At 45.6% G+C, this 23,709-nt stretch overlaps 1 protein-coding gene across 1 annotated transcript in view; it reads left to right on the forward strand.

The window, feature by feature from the left end:
* Positions 1 to 6,484, forward strand: part of FBN2 (fibrillin 2) — a 217,041-nt gene extending 210,557 nt beyond the window's left edge. Inside the window, exons 64-65 of the mRNA XM_089491328.1 lie at positions 3,172 to 3,337; positions 4,564 to 6,484. Coding sequence (XP_089347454.1) covers positions 3,172 to 3,337; positions 4,564 to 4,929 — 532 coding nt within the window. The 3' untranslated portion in view covers positions 4,930 to 6,484. The remainder of the gene's footprint in view (positions 1 to 3,171; positions 3,338 to 4,563) is intronic.
* The last annotated feature ends 17,225 nt before the right edge of the window (positions 6,485 to 23,709 follow it).

Genomic DNA, 23,709 nt, shown 5'->3' on the forward strand with positions numbered 1-23,709 from the left:
AGATGGCGCCCTTAGACAGCAAAGCGCGTACTTCGTCGAGAAGGGTGTCTGAGGGGGGGGTGGACAGGAAAACTCCAGTTGGAGGGAGTTCTTCGAATTCGAGGGCATACCCCCTACAGACGATGGTGAGGGCCCAAGAATCGGTAGAGATGCAAGCCCAGATGTTGAAGAAGGGCTTCAGTCTGTCCAAAAAGGAGAAGGAAGAGGAGACGACGGAGTACACGGCACCGCTTCAGGTCCTCTTTTTATTCTGGTCGGGATCCTGCCTCCGGTAATTCTTCTTATATTTGGGAGCGGAGCGGCGACCGGAAGAGGAGGAGGACTGAGAGGGGTACCTCTGCCTGGGTTGATCCTGGCGCTGGTAGGGGCGATCCTGTTGGTAGGATCTCTGGCCTTGACCGTACCATGGGCGGACGCCTGTGAAACGCTTACGGGAAGCCTGAGGAGAGGAAGACATACCGTGCTTCTTCGCGGCCGTCCGCATGCGGTATTTGAAATTGAGCTTCTCGTCCGTCTCTCGGTGGAAGAGGCCGTCCTCATCGAATGGCATGTCTTCAATGGTGGTACGGGCGTTCTGATTGAGGTCCGAAGATCTAAGCCAAGCATGTCTGCGGAGGGCAATCGCTGCAGCCATGGACCTCGCCGAGCAATCGGTGGAATGCCTGGCTGACGTGATGAGCCAACTCCCAATGGAGTGGGCCTCATCCCGAACCTCGGAGAGGGTGGCCTGAGATTCATCGGGAAGGTCGGGGATAAGTGGAGAGATCTTTTCCATAAGCCACTGGATATAAGCACCCATACAGGCATTATAATTGGCCACTCTGATCCCCAGGGCTGAAGAGAAGTAGGCCTTCTTGGCCAACGCGTCCACCTTCTTGGCCTCCTTGTCACCTGGCATCACGGACGATTTCGGGGTCGACGTCCGCTGGGCGCCCTCGACAATGGCCGAGTTCTGTCTCGGGTGTCCAAAGAGCCATGAGGGAGTGGACGGAGCAATCCTGTACAGGGACTCTATCCTGCGGTTGCTGGAAGCCGTCGCAGCGGGGGCATCCCATGAGCGTCTCGCCAGCTTTTCCAGCGATGGCAGCAGTGGGATTGCAGGTGGAGTAGGCAACTTCCCGTGGATCCTTCTCTCGATGGGGTCAGAGGCCTCGTCCTCTACCTGAGAGATCTGGATGTCCAGCGCGTTGGACATTTTGATGACGTGTTCCGCAAAGGTGCGGACATCATCAGTGGGTGACACGGCGCCAGGCTGGACAAACTCTTGAATGGAAGGCTGGTAGTCTTCGGCATCCGAGGCGTCGGAATCACTCTGGGGACGGTACCGGGCTTGGGAGGGAGCCTCTTCATCGGGGTCCAGGTCCACCACCTGAAGGTCTGGGGCTGCAGCCGTACGAGAAGGGGCTACAACGTCGCGAGTCGGCCTAGGTATTGGCTCCGGCCTAGACTTTCGAGACGGCGAAACAAGACGGGGTGCGACGGATTTTCGTGGGACGGCCATGTAGTAAGTGTCCGTCTCGCTATCATAGAGATAGTCCGGTCTCTTCGGCTCTCTTGGAGGTGAAGGAGAGGCATCCCGGTGGACCATGGCGGTGTGGACAAACGACCTGGGCATCGGGGTCACCGAGCGATGACTGTGCGTGGAGCTCGCTGGAGAGGCCGGTTCCGAAATGACGTCAATGGTGTCATCCGGCATATGGCGAAAACTAGGCAGAGCCCGACCCCCCGAGGGAGAGCTTCTACGGCGGTCAGGGCGGATAGCGGGAGCCTCTGAGGTCTTGGAGCCCTCAGCTCTGGAGACTTTGTCCACAGGACGAGGTTTCCGAGGTGTGTGTTCGGGGGCCGGCCGGTCCCGAAGAGCTTCCTTACGCCGAGAGCCATCGGAGTCCCGTTTGTCAGAACGGTGCCGTTTGGCCAAAGAGTGCTGGCCCCCCGAGGGAGAGGTGTGAACCCTCTTGGAGGCCGAGGATGATGCAGTAGCAGAAGCCGGAGTTGTCAGCTTGGTGGTCGGAGGCCTCGAAGCTGAGTCTGCAGATGTCGAAGGCTTCGGCACCGAGGGGGTGGAGCTCGAGCCCTTAGTCGGACTCTTCGAGGACGGAGCCTTCTGGCCCGAGGATCTCGAGGCAGACCCCTTCTGGGCGCTCGAGTCCTTGTTGGAAGCGCGGTCTTCCTTAGAGCTCTTCGGGCGCTTAGGTTTCTTGGATGGCCGGGGAACGTCCGCCAAGGGGGCGTCGGTGTCCGGTCCCTCGTGGGGAGCCATCTCGACGGGATTTGGAGGATCGGCCATGAGTTGGGTCGGGGCCTCTGGAAGAGGAGGCAAGGGCGCTGACCCAGTGGAGGAGGGGGGCCCCAGAGAAGACATGGCACCCGCGGCGAAGACCCTAGAATAAATGGCCGCCTTGAGCCTTGTCTCACGATTTTTTCTCGCTTGGGGGGTGAGAGATTTGCACAAGGCGCAGGATGATGGGATGTGCGCCTCTCCCAAGCAAAGCAGACAAGCCGAGTGAGGGTCCTGGCCGGGGATCTTCCCTCCGCAAACGGTGCACTTTTTGAAAGGCACCGAGGGCATGATCTGCTTACGGTTCGAAGGTCGACAAGCCGAGGTCAATAACGAGAGTCAGTCCGAGAAGAAACAGTCAAGGGTCAAGCAAAGAGTGGTCAAAAAACGGTCCGTGGTCAGTTACCAGTGATTGCAATAATAATAAGAAGAGCGAAGTTCCCAAAGGCAGCAAACGCGGCGGAAAAAAGGAACTGGGGAAAGAGCGGGAAACCTGGGGCTTTATAAGGGATGGGCGGAGCTACCGCCAAAAAGTTTCTATATGTTGCAAAGAGTACTTTGCCCAGTGATTCTAGAAGTTTCCGAAGGTACTGCGCAGGCGCAGTACAACCCATTTGTATGATTCGCAGAGACCACGAAGAAGAAATGCATTTCTTTCTAACTGGGATCCACATTAATCCAGTGAAACCAATGGTGACAGATTCAAGAGAGATTTTAAACAACCAGTACTTCTTTACAAACTTCATTGTTAAACAACGGAAATCATTACTATAAGATCCACAGCTTTGCCTTTGGTCCAGCCCAGCACTACATATCTCAGATTATTAGAAAGCAGAAGTGTTACAAGACCACTTATACTTCCAAGAATTCATATTGTTATATTTGTTTAACAGACATTGTGTCTCAGGTATGGGATTCAATAAAGGCCAGTATCTGCCACTAGATGGAGATGAAGAGAATGCTTTGTCTCCTGAAGCATGTTATGAGTGTAAAATTAATGGCTACTCCAAAAAAGACAGTAGGAGGAAAAGAAGCCTCAATGAAACCGAACCTGCTAAGGTAAGCAAATATGTTGTGAAGGATGTTTGCCTTTCCCTCTTTTCTCACTATTATTCACTTCAAGCAGTGCATCTTGCTAACTGAGAAACATCAAGGCCAGTCTCCTACATTTTCTTATCAAGTTCTCCTAAAAATGTACGGTACTTGCATGTTGTTTCAAAGGGTTTTCTGACAATTGTGGTGCTTAATAACAAATTGAAGTAAAGAAGCACATCACAGTAAGAAAGAAGGGTAACAAAAGAAAAATACTTGTTTGAAAATCTTAATGTAGCAAAAAAGAGTTAAATTAATAAGCATTACTGGAAAATACTGAAAATATTGACATAATGAAAAAAATACTGAGATAAAATATTACAGAAGCCTGGGAAAACTTTGACAGATTTATTTTCATATGCCTATTCTGTTAAACTAAGATTTTGCTATGAGTTTGTTCTTGTGCATTGTTCCCCCTGCATAGTTGAGTTGATTGTTGTCTAGTTCCATTATAATATCTATAGAATAAAATTGTACCGCTGGAAATAAAATTTCCAGCCATCATGGGAGGATTGGGTGGGCAGAGAGTTGGGTTTAATAGAATTTCCTCTGTTGTTGATGTGCTTTAAAATGTTATTCAACATCTTCAGTCCTATAAAACCTACCTTATTCCTTTATTGAAGACATATCTCCTAGTTACAGCTGTTGTTACAACCATGAAAGTAAGCACAGAGGATTATGAGATTTCCAACTCTTATACCATTATGCTGCCACTAAATGTGGGGGTTTCCTATCCAGAGAGCCCTTCTTTGCTACCCAGTGTGGGGATTCCCCTCACGTGTGTTTTTTCAACCTTTTAACCCACCAAATGTGAAGACTTCCGTGGGTGGTGAATCGGTGGATATAAAAAGTGTGGGATACAGACAGCTGACTGTACTCGATTATAGAACTAATAAATTAAACAACATTTCCCAATACAAATCCGTGACAGCACAAGAACCATAATCATACCATGTCTGTCTGTCTGTCTATCTTATCTATCTAATTATATCTAGTTTATAATAATAATCCTATCTAGTTCAAGAGAAGAGTGATAGATATCTGTTTTGATGTTATACTGAGGAAGTGGCAGGAGCTAGCAAAAATGTTAAATCGGATTAATTAACAGTTCATGGCAATAATAATTTGTAAACAGAGATTATGGGACTTCTCTATACCATTTGGCCCACCAGCTTCTATTTCTCGTTCAACAGGTCAGTTTGGAAAGTTTGGACATTGATCTCCCATTGAAGATGAGGATCAACATTTCTGGGCTTGGCAATAAGGAACACATCTTAGACCTCATGCCTGCAATACAACCCCTCAGAAACCATGTTCGCTATGTTGTTTCTTTTGGTAATCACAACAGCATATTCCGGATCCACCAGAAAGATGGGCTCAGTTATCTTCAAGTTGCTAAGAAAAAGGCAATGGCTGGCATTTACACACTGGAAATTGTTAGCATTCCTCTCTATAAAAAAACTGAGCTAAAGAAACTGGAAGAAAGCAATGAGGACAACTACCTCCTAGGAGAGCTTGGAGAAGCTCTTAGAATGAGGCTCTGGATTGAACTCTATTAAAACTTCCACCACTTAGTCCCACTTTCTGAATGACTTGCTTCCATTCGTGTGCTTATACACCTGATTTTACTTTTGCTTTTAAAAAACTGTAAGTGAGTCAATGACTTTTTTTCAAAAGACCAAAAACTACAAAGGATAATGACCTCTATATCCTTTCATCCTGTGCAAGACTGCAGAATGGCCCTTTGACTTGGCCAGAGTTTTGACTACAATGCCAAGCATGGTTACTGTATCTTTTAGATAACTTCAACTTAAAGTATACTTCTAAAAAATGGTGCTCGAGAGGTCAGCATATGGCACTAAATGGCACAAAATGTGAGTTACTTTTTCCTGTTAGCAATCTAGCATGTTGGGTATTTTGCTATAGTTCCTAAATTAAAAAAAATAGAGATTTTTATTTATTTTTAATGCAGTAATATATGGAGAAATTAACAATCTATGTTAACAAAAAAGGGAAACATTTGTTTTTCTTTGAGATTTTATGAATTTGAACTATTACAGGTAAGAGGTGATTTCTTTTTTTAAAAAAGAAGAGATACCAATAGATTCCCCTCCAAAAAGAAAAAAAAAGTTTCCTCTCACTATTGTGCCAGTCGTCCATATAGCAGAATAACAGTTTTTCAAACTATTACATAGCCAAATGAGCACTATATTACAGATCCAGAGGGCCAAACCATTCCTTTCCAAGCAGGGTATTTAAGTCATGTCTGATTATGATCAGAATTTCAGGAACTGTCAGCCTCAGTAGTAACACTCACCTCACAACTATAATGACTAGATTACATATCATAAACTGTCAATAATGGAAGATGATGCACAACCACTGTAGCAAAATACCTGGACTGCTTGTGGTACCATTAGCATGGCAGGCCGAACCGTACTGTATTTCTTTCAGATAACCTCAGCATATCACACAACACCTCATTCTCCACAAACTGAAGGTGCTCTACATACTTGTATTACTGTAGGCAGCTGAATACAAAACTTACGTTCTTAGTAGGAACATCCGATGTCTCATTCCGTTTGGTGCTGGCTTGGATTAATGCTGAAATGAAAATGACTGAGCTATTTCAGGACTGCCTTTTGTGCACACTAGTCATGTTGCACAGGGAAAAAAATAAAAGAAAAATGCATATTTGAAAACAATTAAGAATTTTCAGTAATACTGTAGTTATACACAATATGCCTCATTTTATCATAGCCTATTTTGTAAGAATTACTTTTGTACAATGAGTTGGCATTTAGTTTAGTATTTTTTAAAATGTTGTGCCAGTATGATTTAATAAGTTGTATGTCACCATGGTGCTCTTATTGACAACTAGTACCTGTAACAAGTTAATGGCAGAGAACCTCACATGTGAACGAATCAAAAGCACGTCCCAAACTGGGTTTCCTCCCCAGACATATTCCGGTGCTGACCAAAGATGAGCAACATGTTACACTCACTGTCTGGATTCATATTTTATGTTTTCTTTATGAAAAGAAGAAAATATTATAAACTACAAGTTTGTTTTGGAGAAAAAGCAGTATTGTTTTTTAGGCCTTTGTACTAATACAGCACCACTTTTCCTGCAATAAAACTTATTTTCTGTTAGTTGTCTTATGTTATTCAGGCATTTGAGAAATATCAAGTGAAGGTGAATAATGGAAACATTTGCATTTCTTTCCCTAACACCTTCTGAGCTAAGTGGAGGTATGTTGGTTTCTGTCCCTTCAAATTCCCATTCTTTTCAGGGATGTTTGTCCTGGAAATATCCTTGTTTATGTGTGATCTCAAAAACCTCTATTTAATAGCACTGAATAGTTACATATCGCAAAGGACCATACTCTCTTCCACTGCAAGGAAGGTCTGAGCCACAGAAAGCAGACAATCCAAAGAATCCATAGGTAAGGCTGTGCTTTTGCTCATATTCCATACTCTAGTTACTTTTCTACCCCCAGGGAAGGTTCAAGGTACAATTTTATTCTTGCACAAAACTGTTTCTATGCTATTTCTGTTCACTGATTAGACTCCAGGCAGATGCAGCTAGGATACTACAACCAACAAGTGCTTGGTTTATTGGCACCTGTTAAGACTAATTCAAGAGGTTACTGATTTAGACTCTGCTCCTATCACACTAATGAATTTTACTGAGTCAATAAGAATTCAAACTTTCCTTCTGTGCCCAAAACTGTGGCATGAACAGCCTGAAGTACAGTGAGACTTAATGCAATTAAAGCAACTATCCATTCTACATACAAACCATAGCACCTAGTCAAACTGGCCCTGCTGTACCAATTCTTCTTTTTAAGCAGATTGTCAAACATTGGGTTGCATCCTGTTAGTGACACTTTAAAAAGGCATTGCTGGAATCTTGCTGGGAGTTCACATATTTATAAGTGGGCTTATGTATATGTGGGAAATGGAATTGGGCAGTTTTGTAAATGTTTGTATCCAGTAGAGGGCTGCTATATCATTACTACATAGTGAAGCCAGAAAAGTGCTCCATATGCATTGCGTACTGATGTGCATTGTGCACCAATTCACATTTGTGCCAATGTGCATCATGTACTAATGTGCCTCAAGCACCGGGCATCTTACCAGTGTCCCAATATGCATCTTCGCAATTTACTAAAAGGGTTTCTTAGTGCCTCTGCTACTTAGCTAAGTATAGATAAAGTAATGTTAAATAAAAGGTGTTATAGGATTCTGGCACTAATATCTTTTTTTGGTCATTTTAGAAGTTGGTGGGATGTGGTGGCTCAGAGGTTAAGATGTCAACTCTGATGACTGCTAGGTTGCCAGGTCAGGTGTTCAAGGCCCAAGCGCTGCATGACAGAGTAAGATCCTGTCACTAGTCCCAGCTTCTGCTAATCTAGTAGTTTGAAAGCATGTAGATAAATGGGTACTACTTCAATGGGAAAGTAACAGCATTCTGTGTAGTCATGCTGGTAGCATGACCACAGAGTCATCTTTGACAATGCACCCCAGCTTAGTAACAGAGATGAGCACCACACCCCTAGAGTCGGACATGACTTGACAATCATGCCGAAGGGGAAATCTTTACCTTTATTTATCACTACCTTCTGCAATGACCAAAGCTACTCCCTAACTTACAATTTAGCCATTGCAGCTCCCTTGGGGGACCATTCTATGGCTGATGGTGAAAAGGGATGATCCAACAGCATTCCAGTGAATGGTCGAAGGCCTACATGATGATCAGAGAAGCATCTGGCTATGCCCCCATTGGCAGATGCAGAATGTTGACTTCATCTGCTGAGACCTCAGAGGACCTCTGTGGATCTTGGCAGATAATGTCATTGTTTTACATTAAACATGTTGCTGATCCACCTCTTCCCATCCTGCTCTCCATCAGCCATAGATGGTTCATGGTTTGGGGGGGCTGCAGAAGCTGAATAGGGAGTCCAGGGGTTGTTGAAAGGGAAAATGTAGTATAGTTCTGCATGCAGGATTATTATACTATGTCATGTTTATTATTTTATTAATTTCATTTCTATGCCACTTTTCTCCCAGAAAGGGACCCCAGACAGCTCAAAAATTAAAACTTCACGATAAAATTTAAAACAAATAAGTTCATCTAGCTAAAAAAATTATAAAATGAAATAAATCATGTAGGTCTTTGACCATTCACTGGAATTCTGTTGGTGCAGTACGTAGTATTGGTGGTGGCAGCAGGAGAAAATAGTCTGTGGGTGCAGGAACTATGAAGGAATATTGAACTGAAAAATAGGCTGCTAAGTATACACATTAGAGAAGAAGGCTGCTTGGAGTTGGCAGATTGTCTGCCTTTCCTCACCTCCACTAACAATCACTAGCATGACTCACCAACAGGATTCCAGTCTATAAGTTCAACATAATATGTAATTTGGCACTAAGAATTCAAAAGCAAAGCCCGATTGTGTATTTTCATTAGGATTAAGACTCCAGCAGCTTTCTCGCCACTGCCCATTTACACAATGACCTTTTCTTCCTCGCAAGCAAGCTCCAGATAGAGAACATGTACATTCTGTTCCCTTCCAGGAAAAAAAAAAACCACCTGCAACTCTTCATGAAACAGATGATTTTATGAACACACCTTTCTTGGTAAAGGTACATTCTCCCTGTCTGCCCAAATATCCTCCCTCTTTGATGTGTTTTGCAAGAAGATTAAAAAAAAGGGGGCTAACCAGGAAAGTCTGGTACTTGTGTCTACTTATTTAACATAAGTGCAAAAACTCATTACACTCATAAATTGCATGTATTTACTACAATGATACAATTTAAACATCCAGTGGAATAATGAAACTATATAAACTATCCAGAAAATGATCATACAGCATAAATATTGAAAAATAACCATAATGTAAGGTATCCCATCTCTAAAACTTTATTCAAGGGAATAAGCAGAAATAGATAAGGTCCACAATTCAAATATAAGTCCATTTAAAGAAGATATAAAGTGCATGTAGTTTATGATGTAAATTTTGTGAAATCTGAAGTCTGAGGATTCTATAGCTTGAAAAAATCTGGGAAATTAATTTGATAGAACATTAGGTTTAGAATCCTGTGACTTCAAGGAACTTGAAGAGAAGGTTATTTCTGGAATCATTTAAAACCATTTCAAGAGGTCTTGAGCAGTCCATCCCTTTATACTTTTTTACATTACTCATATTCAGTCCTGAGATGCTTGCTTGCTTGCTTTATTTATTTATTTGTATCCCACTCTAATACATCCATGAAATAATTCATACATTACAAAAAGTTTTAGTGATTAACCAGGAATAAATAAAAGAAATACAAAAAATAATATACAAATTCAAACTCCCTCCAACTCAAGAATGTGTTTTCAGTTCCTTCCAAAATGCGCTTGAGAAAATAATAGTTCCAAAGGCTTGGTTTTTCAAGGAGATGCCTTACTCATGTGTTTCCGTTTGCTTGTTAATAATGCAACTCACATCTTTTTCATATAAAGCTTAGCCCAGAATGAGTGGTAAGTATGCAACCCACCATGCTACTGAACTGCAACTCCCATCAATTCTAGTCACTACTAGGAGTAGACTGGGAGCTAGCATCAATGGGGTGAAGTGGACAGTAAGGAGCCACCTTTGGTAGCTCCAGCTGCAATCATGCTGTGATCGGTGGGGGGCCACAGTGACCACATGGCCCGCTCTCAAAGTGGGCCACAGCCACAGTCCCAAATGGGCCTCTGACAGGAGTGGGTTTTTGGCTGCTCCTTTTCCTGGCAGCTTTGGGCCACCTTTGGTGGCCTTGGAGCAACTTCTGACCGCTTTGGGGGCATGCGTTATCTAAAAACCACACACCCCAAAGCAGCCAGAAGCCACTTCTTTGGGCCCGCATGTTTCGGGCCAACAACATTTGGAGGCCTGTCTGATTACTACCCCTGGCTTAGAAGTTTGGAAATATCTCTGGAGAAAGTGAAGAGTGCTCTTCCTTTACTAGTCCCCTCTTCTTATGTAGAGTATTTGAAAAGTGAAAGGCCTGGAAACCATGGCCAATGAGAAGCAGGTTAGAGCTGGAATGTTTAGCCGAGGGACGAGACAGATAAGAGGTGACATGATAGCCATGTTTAAACATCTGAAAGGATGTCATATGGAAGGAGCAAGCTTGTTTTCTGCTGCTCCAGAGAGTAGGACACAAAGCAATGAATTCAAACTAAACATTAAGAAGAACTTCCTGACAGTAAGAGCTTGTTTGACAGTGGAACACACTCCTTTGGAGTGTGATGGAGTCTTCTTCTTTGAAGGATTTTAAACAGAGGCTGGATGGTCTTTTGTCAGGAGTGCTTTGAATTTGTCTTCCTGCATGGCTTGATGCCCCTTGTGGTGTCTTCCAAATCTATGATTCTGTGTTTTAGAAGCAGACTGAATCTGAGTATATCCTTAGACACTGTTTGAAGTTTAAGATCTGAACTTGAAATCACAGAAATTGACTCCGGTTTTTCCTTTCCTTCTTGCTTTCCTGACCTTCCAGAACTGTAGATAAGTGAATTTTTCATATTTAATGGCTATTTGTTTAGCAAATTAAATAACATGGCATTGTATTTATACTGTGCCTTTCTTCCAGCAAGCTCAAGGCATCACATAGCAATAGCAATAACATTTACATTTCTGGGCTGCTTCATAGTGAACTCAACACTCTCTAAGTGGTTTACAATGTGTTAGCCAATTGCCCCCAACAAGCTTGGTACTCATTTTAGCAACCTATGGAAGGATGGAAAGCTGAGTCAACCTGGAGCCCTCTGGGGATCGAACACATAACATTGTGGCTGCAGTACTGGCATTTAACCACTGCACCACCAGGGCTCCGATGATTCACTCCTCCCTGCTTTATCCTCACAACAACCCTGTGAAGTAAGTCAGGCTAAGAATGTGTGACTGGCCTAGGGTTAAGGAGCAAGGTGCGAGCTACATATTTCACAGCAGAGTGGAGACAGGGACCGGAATACCCCAAGTCTGTGGCAGCTCTTTCTGGCTTTCATACAATCACATTGAGCTAGGAGAAAATACGAGAAGGAAGAGGAAAGGATGCATCCAGTTTGCATCTAACACTAAACATACTTCTAAACAAAGCTTTTACTTTGTAATAGCTCACTTGTAATTGCCCACAGCATTATACAAGACATGACATTGTCTTCCACGAAACTTGAATGTATTTACGTATTGATTCACCATTTACTGGATCCACGCAATTGATTCAATTGCCCTAGTTGGAAGTAACAACAGGATTCCAGCCAACTTCACAAAGGATAGCATCACTTGTTTATGGTAGATCTTAATTTTTAGGTGGTTTTATAGTTACTTGGTTGAGGCCTCATTAAATGTTCGAGAAAAAATATCATTGTTCCAATAGTGCCTCTTATTCTTTTGCATACTCTGGTCTTGGTCCAGAGGCAATAATGAGATAGATAGAAAATGTTCTATATCATGTCCCAACTTCTCGTACATTCAGATTGTTACATTGTTCAGATTGTATCTGATACATTCAGATACAGGTAGCTAACAGTAACAATTCTAGGTACTTTTCAGAATAAACAAAATAAATAACTTTCTAAATCCTGCCGTTGTAAAGGTAAGTAACTATTATTTGAGACCATGGAAGAAGAAAGAGCCTGAAGAAGAAGGCCCTCCTCCTTGCCAACTGTCATCTTCTGGCCTAGAGGGAGTGAAAGGACAGGCCCAACACCATCGGGCCTAGCCTAGATTAAGAAGCCAAGCACTCCCTCCATTCCATCTGCCTTGGTCCAGGCCCCAGAGGGAGAGAACAACTGCTGGACCTCATCCCCTTTTCCATCACCATTCCCTTCTCCTTTTGCATTGTGTCTTTTTAGATTGTAAGCCTGAGTGCAGGGAACTGTCTAATTAAAAATAATTGTAAGCTGCTCTGAGAGCCTTTAGGGCTGAAGGGCGGGGTATAAATAATGTAAATAATAATAATAATGGAGTTATAACCCTTACTAAAAGATTTTATAACATAACTTCCCAAGATCTGTCATTTGCTGAGACATCATATATGTTTATGTTACCCAGAACAGCATTTTACATTAGCGTGCACAGACAGAGCCATTGGCTGGAGTCCTGTGGGCAACATATATTGGCGTAACATGTTGTTACATGAGTGTATGTGCTTTTACCTTTTTTTTTCATACCCACTTATATCGACCGGGGCAGCCAGGGACAACCAGATCTAAGGGACAGTGAGGGGCATCCAAGAAGTGTCAAAATGTATTTACAGCCAGGAAAAGGAGAGCATTTGTAGCCTTTCCTGGTCTCCAGATTACTAACTGGCTGTTAGGACACACACAGGTATTGAGAAGGGAAATGCTGTCTGTTCAGGATCTTGGTAACAATATTTATAGCCTACTGTTATTGTGGGACTCAGGCCAAGGTTGTAGGTTATATTATAATCCAGCAGTTAAAAGCTTCCTGGTTTATTTCCAGCTTTCCCTCTGATAAATATTGAATATGTAGAGATGACACCAGCTCAAATTATGAATTATGCCTAGTCTAATGTTGTTTGCTCCAACTGAGTATGTTGTATGTGTGTGTTTTTAATAGAGTTGCTACGTATTGATCCTAGGACCATTTCCATACAGTAACACTATGTCCATGCCAGTGTTGCCATCTGGAGTCCTTTTATCTTCAGAGGTATACAGCTAGGATCTGTTTCACAGCGTGGGCCCTCAGGAATTAAACAAAGTCCACCCTCTTGGATAGATGAAACTCCTTGGAATGTTTCGTACAAAGATTTAAAAGATGTGACCTAAATCCAATTTTTAGTCTTGACTAGAGTAGAGCTATTAAATCAGTCGCATTTACCTACATTTTGACACACTATTCAACAATCAGTTCAGTGGGTCTACTCTAGTTGGGACTAACCAAAGGAACCTGCACTTTTTCACACACAGATGAAAAGTGTCCTTTATATTCTCCTTCAGGAAGATAGATGCAACAGTGGCTATATTTTTCAAAATAGTGCATTCTCTATTGAGAAAGATATAACTTTATCCTTCTAATAAAACTAAGAAGACCCTTAAATGTATAGAAGAGCACTGTCCAACAGTAATGCATATGGGGGGGGGGGGGGCCCTGCAACAAAAACATTAAAGTCTGTATCACAATTATTTTCAAGCTTACACATTCTTCATAGAAATTATGGACTAGATCCTGGAAGTCCATATTCCTTGCCTTTTGATTGATAACTTTAAAATTGTTTTAGTTCTATAGATAACTTAATCACATTCCAACAATAACTTTTTGTATGTTTTTACCCGTATGTATTTTTATCTGTATGTTTTGTTGTCAGCTGTTTTGAATCTTGGATTTGGAGGGAAAGGGAAATAATGATGAGAATAGTAATAGTAGCAATTTAATTAAGGCATTACTAAATCTTCTCATTGATTGTAATGGGTCTCCCTTAAGCATGACTATATCCAGATCCAACCAAATGCAATCTGACTTTCTGTAATAGGAAAAGACACAAGTTGAGCCTCAGTTCTCCAAAATGTTTGGAACCAGAAGTCTTATTTAGGGAAAGATTCAAGTGCTGAGCTAATTTGCTTAAAATACTTCCCTCTAGTGTTTGAAATACAGCATTACCTGAAGCTCAGCTGATAGACTTTTACATTGGAAATATTTCCTTTAAAAGTACATAGCGTATCTACAAATATTATTATTATTATTATTATTATTATTATTATTATTATTATTATTTTGAGCAGGCCCATTCCAAATGCCAGAAGTAAACATCATCGGTATTGCATTGCCAACATTTAGCTGAAGTTGACAATTTCAAAAAAGGTATAATGGTTTGTCCATTATACCTGAAACATCGATATTTGCTGAACCAAGCATAGTTTGAAATCTGAAATGATATTAAATATTAAAGCTAGGGAAGTTTTTTAATTAATTTGTACAGTACAATCTAACTCTTTATCCTACTTAATTCTGGTTTCATTAACATCAAACTAAGTACTTTGTAACAAAAAATGTTAAATTGCACTTGGTTTTGGTTTCTCTGACGATATGATTTCTGTGAAGTCAAAGGCTTTCATGGCCAGCATCCATAGTTTTTTGTGGGTTTTTCATGCTATGTGGCCGTGTTCTAGAAGAATTTATTCCTGACATTTTGCCTGCATCTGTGGCTGGCATCTTCAGAGAAAGATGCCAGCCACAGATGCAGGCGAAATGTCAGGAATAAATTCTTCTAGAACATGGCCACATAACCCGAAAAACCCAATATAATTAGTGCTTCCAATAGAGAAGGTTTCTTGAAATTAGGTGGAAAGGCATAATAGTGTGTCATGCAAATTATTCAGTGTCTGGATTTTCCATTCATGAGCCACTGTGTAAAAGACCCCCAGTCAAAACAGCTCTGCTAAGTTCTTTGCAGATGCAAGTGTGGCAGAAAAGAGTTGCTGTTGTTTGGCTGCCCCCATTGCCATGGAATAGGCCTTCAGATAGATTCTAGTCTGCCACGGAGTAAGGAGTAGGCCTTCAGATAGTTTCTAGTCTGTGTTCAATCATTCACTCAGAGTTTTCCACCAATACCAATCCTGGCACTATCTCGCTTGTTCCATTGCTGCCAATTCTATGGACAACCAGGAGGTTGGTTTGTTTTGTTTTGTTTTTATTTATATACCGCTATTCCAAAGATCATAGCGGTGAACAGCAAGTAAACTAATTAGCAAGTAAGCTAATTTGCCCCCAACAGTCTGGGTACTCATTTTAGCGACCTCGGAAGGATGCAAGCCTGAGTTGAGCTTGGGCCCTTTTGCTGGTCTTGAACTCGCAACCTTGGCTCCACTCCATGACAGGAGATACTCAGGAGTGATTGTGTCCATCAGCTTGGCCATGTCCCCATTCCAGGGGTCAATGAAGGTCTTGACAGAATCACCTGCTGTGACAGGAAAATTCCCAGGAGCCACCAGGAAGTCATCCAGATCCTTTGCCCCCCCCCCCCCAAAAGGTGGCTCACAATAGTAATTGTTAAAACTATATATGAAAACACAAAAAGGTATAGTATGGAAAAGGACAGGTTGCTTACCTGTAACAGTATTTCTTCGAGTGGTCATCTGCGAATACATACAAATGGGTTGTACTGCACCTGCGCAGTGCCTTCGGAAACTTCTAGAATCACTGGGCAAAGTACTCTTTGCAACATATAGAAACTTTTTGGCGGTAGCTCCGCCCATCCCTTATAAAGCCCCTGGTTTCCCGCTCTTTCCCCAGTTCCGCCATTTTTCCGCCGTGTAGGCGACAAGGAGTGAGCCAATTTAAAGCAGGACACCGAGTGGAGGATGGGCGGGATTTGTATGTATTCGCAGATGACCACTCGAAGAAATACTGTTACAGGTAAGCAACCTGTCCTTCTTCTTCGTGGTCTCTGCGAATCATACAAATGGGTTGAGACTAGCAAGCTAAGGTAAACGGCGGAGGGAGTGTCCTGACACCATAATTAACCAACAAATGTTTATTTGCACAATAAACCAGAATTCAAAAACACTGTCTCAAAGACCCGTTTGTTGTACCCCGAGTCAAGTGTGTAAACAAAAAAACCCCACCCCTAAGGGGAGAAGGGTTATATCAGATAGCTTAATATGCTTAAAGGAGACCAGAATCAGTGCAATCCAGACACCAGGATAGCCCTGCCAAAAGCTGCATCCCTCTTGGCCCTGGTGTCCAACCTGTAATGTTTGATAAACGTCAGGGGCTGTGACCACACTGCAGCTTTACAGATGTCATCTAAAGAAATCCCTGACAAGAAGGCAGAGGATGAGGCTACCGCCCTTGTGGTGTGGGAGCGAACCCCAGCCGGCAACGGCTTCCCCAAGAGTTCATATGACAAATAGATGGTGCTTGACACCCACTTGGAGAGTCTCTGAGCCGACACCGGCAACCCCTTTTTCGGTCCCGAGTAGCACTGGAACAGTCTCTCAGAACGGCTAGAGTCTCTAGTTCTGTCTAGATAGAAAGCCAGTGCCCTTCGGACGTCTAGGGTGTGGAGGGCCCTTTCGGCATCCGTGGTCGGGTTCGGGGCCAAAGTAGGAAGCACAATGTCCTGACACATGTGGAACAGGGACACAACCTTGGATAGGAACGTAATGTCCGTCCTAAGGACTACCTTGTCCAAATGAAACCTGAGGAATGGCTGGTCCCGTCTCAGTGCACAAAGTTCTCCAGCCCGACGAGCGGAGGTAATCGCCACTAAAAAAACTGTCTTCCAGGTCAGGAGCCTGATGTCCGTTGTGGCCATGGGCTCAAAGGGCCTGGACTGCAAGGCCCCCAACACCCCCTCTAGACTCCAAGCTGGGGGTGGTAAGGACACCTGAGGGTTTAAATTATTATACCCCTTAAGAAATCTCTTAATTAGAGGATCTTTGAAAAACGAAGGCTTACCCTGAAACTGGAAGAAGGAACAAATGGCCGACAGGTAGCACTTAATCGAAGTAAGGGAGAGGCCCGAGTCAACCAGGGACATTAAAAAGTCCAATACCACTGGAGTCGAGACCTGACCAGGAGAAAGGTGTCTGTCCGCCAGAAACCCAAGAAATTTGGCCCACTTTTGGGAATAAGATTTACGGGTAGCCGGCTTCTGGGCAGCTAGGATGACTCTGCGCACCGGGTCTGGTAAGCGTGCTAGGGATGGATCCTCCATGCTACCAGGGGAAGGGAGTCGATGTCGGGATGGTGGACGCGACCTCCCTGAACTGTGAGAAGATCCAGCCTGCGTTCGAGACGGAGAAAAGTGTCCCGGGAAAGATGAAGGAGGCTCGGGAACCAAGGCTGCCCTGGCCACCACGGAGTGATTAGAATGGCGTTGGCAGCCTCCGATGTCATCTTGGATACTGTCCTGGTGATCAAAGGGAACGGGGGGAAGGCGTACAGCAGCACCCCCACCAGTCGAATCCGAACGCATCCCCGAGGGAATCCTTGTCTCGCGTCCGGGAGCAGAACTGGGGACAATGTGTGTTGTGGACAGTCGCGAACAGGTCTATCTGAGGGGTTCCCCATCGACGGAAGAGGTCTTTCACAGTGTCCGGGTGAAGCCTCCACTCGTGGCATGACGATGGGGACCTGCTGAGAAGGTCCGCAAGGTCGTTTTGTGTCCCTGGCAAGTGAACCGCTTGAAGCAGGATGCCTCGGGCGATGCACCACTCCCACACTCGGAGCGTGATGTCGAGGAGGGTGCGTGATCTGGTGCCTCCCTGCTTGTTCAGGTAGTACATCACCGTGGTGTTGTCCGTCCAGAGCTGTACGACCTTGTGGGAGAGGGAGGATTCGAACGCCTTTAAGGCCTTTTCCACTGCTATCAGTTCCAGGGCATTGATATGCAGGTCCTTTTCGTCGAGAGACCAACGGCCCTTCGCCCAGAGATCTAGAGCATGGGCTTCCCATCCGTCTTCTGACGCGTCTGTGGTTAGCGTTATCTCCGGCTGGGGTTGTGAGAACGGCATGCCTGCGCAAGCGTTCCGGGAGTCGAGCCACCAATGGAGAGAACGGGCGACTGGTCTTGGGATGGTGAGGCAACGCGATGGCGCGTCGGTCTCTGGGTCGAAGACTGACAGGAACCAAAACTGGAGGATTCGGGATCGAAGCCTTGCCCACGGTGTGACGAAGGTTGTCGAGGCCATGTGTCCGAGGGCCACCTGGACGTCTCTGGCGATGACTCGTCTTCGGTCCGTGCACCTCCGGACGGCCACGCGAAGCGCGGCAAACCGGTCGAGGGGTAGGAAGGCCATGCAATTGCTGGAGTCTAGGATGGATCCGATGAATCTTATTTGCTGGGTGGGGAGCAGCTGCGACTTTTGGAGATTGACCACCAGTCCTAAATCGTCTAGGAGAGCTAGGGTCTCCGAGGTGTGCCGACGGAGCTCCTGGCTTGAAGGGGCCACTATCAACCAGTCGTCCAGGTATGGAAAGATCCTGATGCCTCGGCGATGAAGGTGGGAAACCACCGGTGCCATGCACTTTGTGAATACCCGAGGAGCCGTGGCAAGGCCGAAGGGCAGAACGTTGTACTTGTAGATGTCCGTCCCGACGGCAAAGGCTAGGAACCGGCGGTGGCTCTCCCGGATGCTGACATGGAAGTAGGCGTCCTTCAAGTCGATGGTCGCAAACCACAGGCCCTGGTGCAACAAAGGTAAGATAGAGGCAAGGGTTACCATCCGGAACCGGTGATAGGAAAGGTAAGCATTCAGGGCCCTCAAGTCCAAAATGGGTCTAATGCCCCCATCAGCCTTAGGGACCGTAAAATAACGGGAGAAGAAACATCTAGGGACGTCGACGGCATCGACGGGCGAGATGGCGCCCTTGGACAGCAAAGTGCGTACTTCGTCGAGAAGGGTGTCTGGGGGGGGGATTTGGATAGGAAAGCTCCAGTTGGAGGGAGCTCTTTGAATTCGAGGGCATAACCCCTACAGACGATGGTGAGGGCCCAAGAATCGGTGAAGATCGAGGCCCAGATGTTGGAGAAAGGCCTCAGCCTATCCAGAAAACAAAGGGAGGAGGAGGCGACGGAGTACGCGGCATCACTTCAATTCCTCTTCTTGTTCTGGTCGGGATCCTGCCTCCGGTAATTCTTTTTATATTTAGGAGCGGAACGACGACCTGAAGAGGAGGAGGACTGTGAGGGGTACCTCTGCCTTGGCTGATCCTGGCGCTGAAAAGGATGATCCTGCTGGAAGGATCTCTGACCCTGCCCGTACCACGGACGGACGCCAGTGAAGCGTTTACGGGAAGCCTGAGGAGAGGAAGACATACCGTGCTTCTTTGCTGCGGTGCGCATCCGGTACTTGAAGTTGAGTTTTTCATCCGTCTCGCGGTGGAAGAGGCCGTCCTCGTCAAATGGCATGTCCTCTATGGTGGTACGGGCGTTCTGGTTGAGGTCCGAGGATCTCAGCCAAGCGTGTCTGCGCAAGGCAATTGCCGCAGCCATGGATCTTGCCGAGCAATCTGTGGAGTGTCTGGCAGAAGTGATTAGCCAACTCCCGATCGAGTGGGCCTCATCTCGAACCTCAGAAAGGGTGGCCTGTGAGTCATCCGGGAGGTCGGGGATGAGAGGGGAGATCTTCTCCATCAGCCACTGGATATAGGCCCCCATACAAGCATTGTAGTTGGCCACTCTAATCCCCAGGGCTGAAGAAAAATAAGCCTTCTTGGCTAAAGCGTCCACCTTTTTTGCCTCCTTGTCAGCCGGCATCACGGACGATTTTGGGGTAGATGTCCGCTGAGTGCCCTCTACAATGGCGGAATTCTGCCTCGGGTGGCCGAAGAGCCATGAAGGAATGGAGGGAGCAATCCTATAAAGGGACTCTACCCTGCGATTGCTAGAAGCCGTAGAGGCGGGCGCTTCCCACAAACGTCTCGCGAGCTTCTCTAATGAAGGTAGCAGGGGGATTGCAGGCGGGGTGGGAAGCTTGCCATGGATCCTCCTTTCGATGGGGTCCGAGGCCTCATCTTCTACCTGGGAGGTCTGGATGTCAAGTGCATTTGACATCTTTATCACGTGCTCAGCAAAGGTGCAGACATCATCCGAAGGTGAGACGGCCCCGGGCTGGGCGAATTCCTGGACGGAAGGTTGGTAGTCTCCAGCATCCGAGGAACCGGAGTCGCTCCGGGGACGATACCGAGCGTGAGAAAGGGTCTCCTCCTCGGGGTCCAGATCCACTATTTGAAGGTCGGGATCGGGGGCAACATCAGCCCGGCGGGAGGATGATGTGGTGTCCCGAGTTGGTCTGGTGCGTGGGTCTAATTTGGATTTCCGCGAAGGAGTCCCGAAGCGGGATACAATGGAGTCATGTGGGACCGCCATATAATAGGTGTCCGTCTCACTGTCATAAAGGTAGTCCGGTTTCTTCGGTTCCCTCGGAGGAGAAGGCGAAGCGGCCCGGTGGACCATGGCGGTGTGGACTACTGATCTCGGCATCGGGGTGACCGAACGAAGGCTATGCGTGGAGCTCGCTGGAGACGCCGGTTCGGAGATGACGTCAATAGTGTCATCCGGCATGTGGCGAAAGCTAGGCAGGGCTTGGCCAACTGAGGGAGGACTACGAGGACGGTCCGGTCGGGTAGCTGAGGCCTTTCCATGCTTGGAGCTCCCAACCTTGGAGCCTTTCTCGGCAGGGCGAGCTTCCAGGGATCTGCGCTCGGTGGCTGGCCGGTCCCGAGAGGTCTCCCTGTGACGGGAGTCGTCCAGATCTCGCTTTTCGGAGCGATGACGCTTAGCCGCTGGGTGTTGGTCCCCCAAGGAAGACGTATGGGCCCTCTTTGAAGCCGAGGGCGACACCGTAGCTGAAACCGAAGCCGGGGTGGCCGCCTTGGAAGACGCGGGCCTCGAAGCCGAGTCCGCTGAGGCCGAAGGCTTCGGGACCGAAGGTGTGGATCCTGAGCCCTTAGTCGAGCTGACCGAGGTCGAGGCCTTCGGGGCCGAGGATCTCGAGGCTGAACCCTTCTGGGCACTCGAATCCTTCTCAGAAGCGCGGCTCTCCTTAGAGCTCTTCTGGCGCTTATCCTTCTTGGACGGCCGAGGAATGTCCACCGAAGGGGTGCCGGCGTCGGGCCCCTCGCGGGGGGTCACCTCCACAGAGCTCGGAGGCTCGGCCATAGTCTGAGTTGGGGCCTCGGGAAGAGCCGGTAGGGGCGCGGATCCAGTCGAAGACGGCGGGCCCAGAGAAGACATGGCACCTGCGGAGAAGACCTTGGAGTAGATGGCCGCCTTCAATCTAGTCTCCCGGTTCTTCCTCGCTTGGGGAGTGAGGGATTTACACAGGGCGCAGGATGCTGGGATATGCGCCTCTCCCAAACACAGGAGACAAGCCGAGTGAGGGTCCTGGCCGGGGATTTCCCCCCCGCAAACGGTGCACTTTTTAAAGGGGACCGATGGCATGATCCGCTTACGGTTTGTAGTCAACAATCCGAGGTGCGCAACAAGGGTCAATCCGGTTCGAGAGAATGGGAAGTCGTTTACAGTCCAAGGTCACAACGTTCAATCAATCGAGGGTCAAGCAAAGAGTGGTCAATAAAACAGTCCGTGGTCAAACTACCAGTGATCCGACAATCAAAGAGGAGCGAAGTTCCCAAAGGCAGCTAACGCGGAGGAAAAAAGGAACTGGGGAAAGAGCGGGAAACCAGGGGCTTTATAAGGGATGGGCGGAGCTACCGCCAAAAAGTTTCTATATGTTGCAAAGAGTACTTTGCCCAGTGATTCTAGAAGTTTCCGAAGGCACTGCGCAGGCGCAGTACAACCCATTTGTATGATTCGCAGAGACCACGAAGAAGAAACAATTATATTAAAACACAACTGAATTGAAACCAGTTTAAAAGCCCATCAATAAAGCAAGGACAGGCTATTAAAAGTCCCTTTTAAGTTCAATATTTTGCCTACTTGAGCCTTGCAGAATTCATTTCCATAGACACATGCAAAATTTCAGGCGGCACAAGATTTTTTTTAAGGGGTGATTGCCAGTTGTTGCCTGGTAAGTCTCCTTTAAACCAACCAACCACCGGAGTTCTAAAGAAATGTAGAGAAGAAAGATTCACTCATCAGTCTATTTGTATGCTAGAAAAATCTTCATTTGCTGAATTTCTACTTTGCTAATTGCTTTGCTGATTGTAATTGAGCTTCTACTGGCTAGAGAGGAGTTGTATTTCTCATTAACTCCATCAAGCCAGTAAAATAGAAGACATGGTAAGCTACTGTTAATTTGAATGAATTTTGCTATCTGAAGAGCCTGATGGTAATGTGTGACCAAATAAGGATATTATTTCAATTTGAAGTGTGCTGGATTGTTTCTTGGTTATAGTCAATAGCATGGTAATTTAGTACATGCAGTTGTAGCAGAGGTTTAACAAATTTAACCACTTAATGTTTGTTCTAAAGACATCATTTTCCCCACCTCCAAAAGTATTTCTAGCTATTTCTTCCTGCCCCCCCCCCAGTACTTGTCTGGCCACAAGATGGCACTGGATGGCTTTTTTTTTAATTAAATAGTTTTTACAGCTGAAGAATCAAGTTCCCTCTCCTCTTCACTTTTTGGTGTGTGTGTGTTTTGCAATACTGGTGACAGAGTAGCTTCACAATGGTCCAAAACACACTGCAGAAATAATCCAGTTTGAGACCACTTTAACGGCCCTGGCTCAATGCTAGGGAATTTTGGGAACTGCAGTTTTGTGGGGCATTCAGCCTTCTCTATCAGTGTGCCACAATAAACTACAATTCCCAGGCTTCCCTAGCACTGAGCCAGGGCAATTAAAGTGGGCTCATACTGGATTATTTTTGCAATGTGCTTTGGACCAGTATCTTTCCAGCTGTAACATCTAGAATGTAGGAGGAAAAGGAAAACAAGGCAGAGCCTTATACGTATACAAATATCTATAAATAAAGAGATGATGAAAGAATGACCAGACTCCTGTTATTCTGAGGATGAAGACAATTATTTTGCTGATTTACATCCCAACTTTTTTCCTGAGCTTGATTCAAAGGTTTTTTTTGAATATGAAGTCAAAAGCTTTCACGGCCAGCATCCATAATTTTTGTGGATTTTTTGGGCTATATGGCCGTGTTCTGGAAGAATTTATTCCTGACCTTTCGCCAGTATCTGTGGCTGGCATCTTCAGAGAATGCTGGCATGGAGGTGAGTGGGATATATATATTGTATGACCCTTGGTTGAGAGGAAGTGATTTACATGTTAATCTGTGTGTTGGTCTGTTGGTGAATGGCAAGGCCTCAGGGAGGGGGGGTATGTGAAGAGGACTTAAAATATGTGTGGAAACTAGAAAACGAACGGAAGAAATAGTGAGGATTGGTTTGATCCAGGGATTCTCCTGTCACACAATCACAGACCCCCAGGATGCCAGGAAAGAATATGAAAAGGAAAGGCTGAAATTTCAAGAGAAAAACTGAGAGGTGGGCTAGATCAGTTCAATCTAAGAGATAGCAATGAACAATAAATACACTCAGATTGTGAAGTTGAAGGCTTTCATAGCTGCCATCCATACTATTTTGTGGGTTTTTCAGGCTATGAGGCTGTGTTCTAGAGTTTATTCCTGACGTTTCGCCAGCAGCTGTGGCTGGCATCTTCTGAAAAACCAACAAAAACCACTCAGATTGTATTCTCTGGCTCTGTCCTCCTGAGGTTCTCCTCCACTATACAAGTGAGGGTATTTACATTCCACCACTCTCAACACATTCAGCTCTCAAGAAGATGAATAAAAATAAGGTTTTTGCTACTTTCTGTCATGCAACAACTGCTGCTCTAAAACCATTTCTCATGCCCCTTGCC

Source organism: Sceloporus occidentalis, unplaced genomic scaffold (assembly GCF_023333645.1).
Source record: "Sceloporus occidentalis isolate IW3139 unplaced genomic scaffold, rSceOcc1.0.p SCAF_1, whole genome shotgun sequence".
NCBI lineage: Eukaryota > Metazoa > Chordata > Lepidosauria > Squamata > Phrynosomatidae > Sceloporus > Sceloporus occidentalis.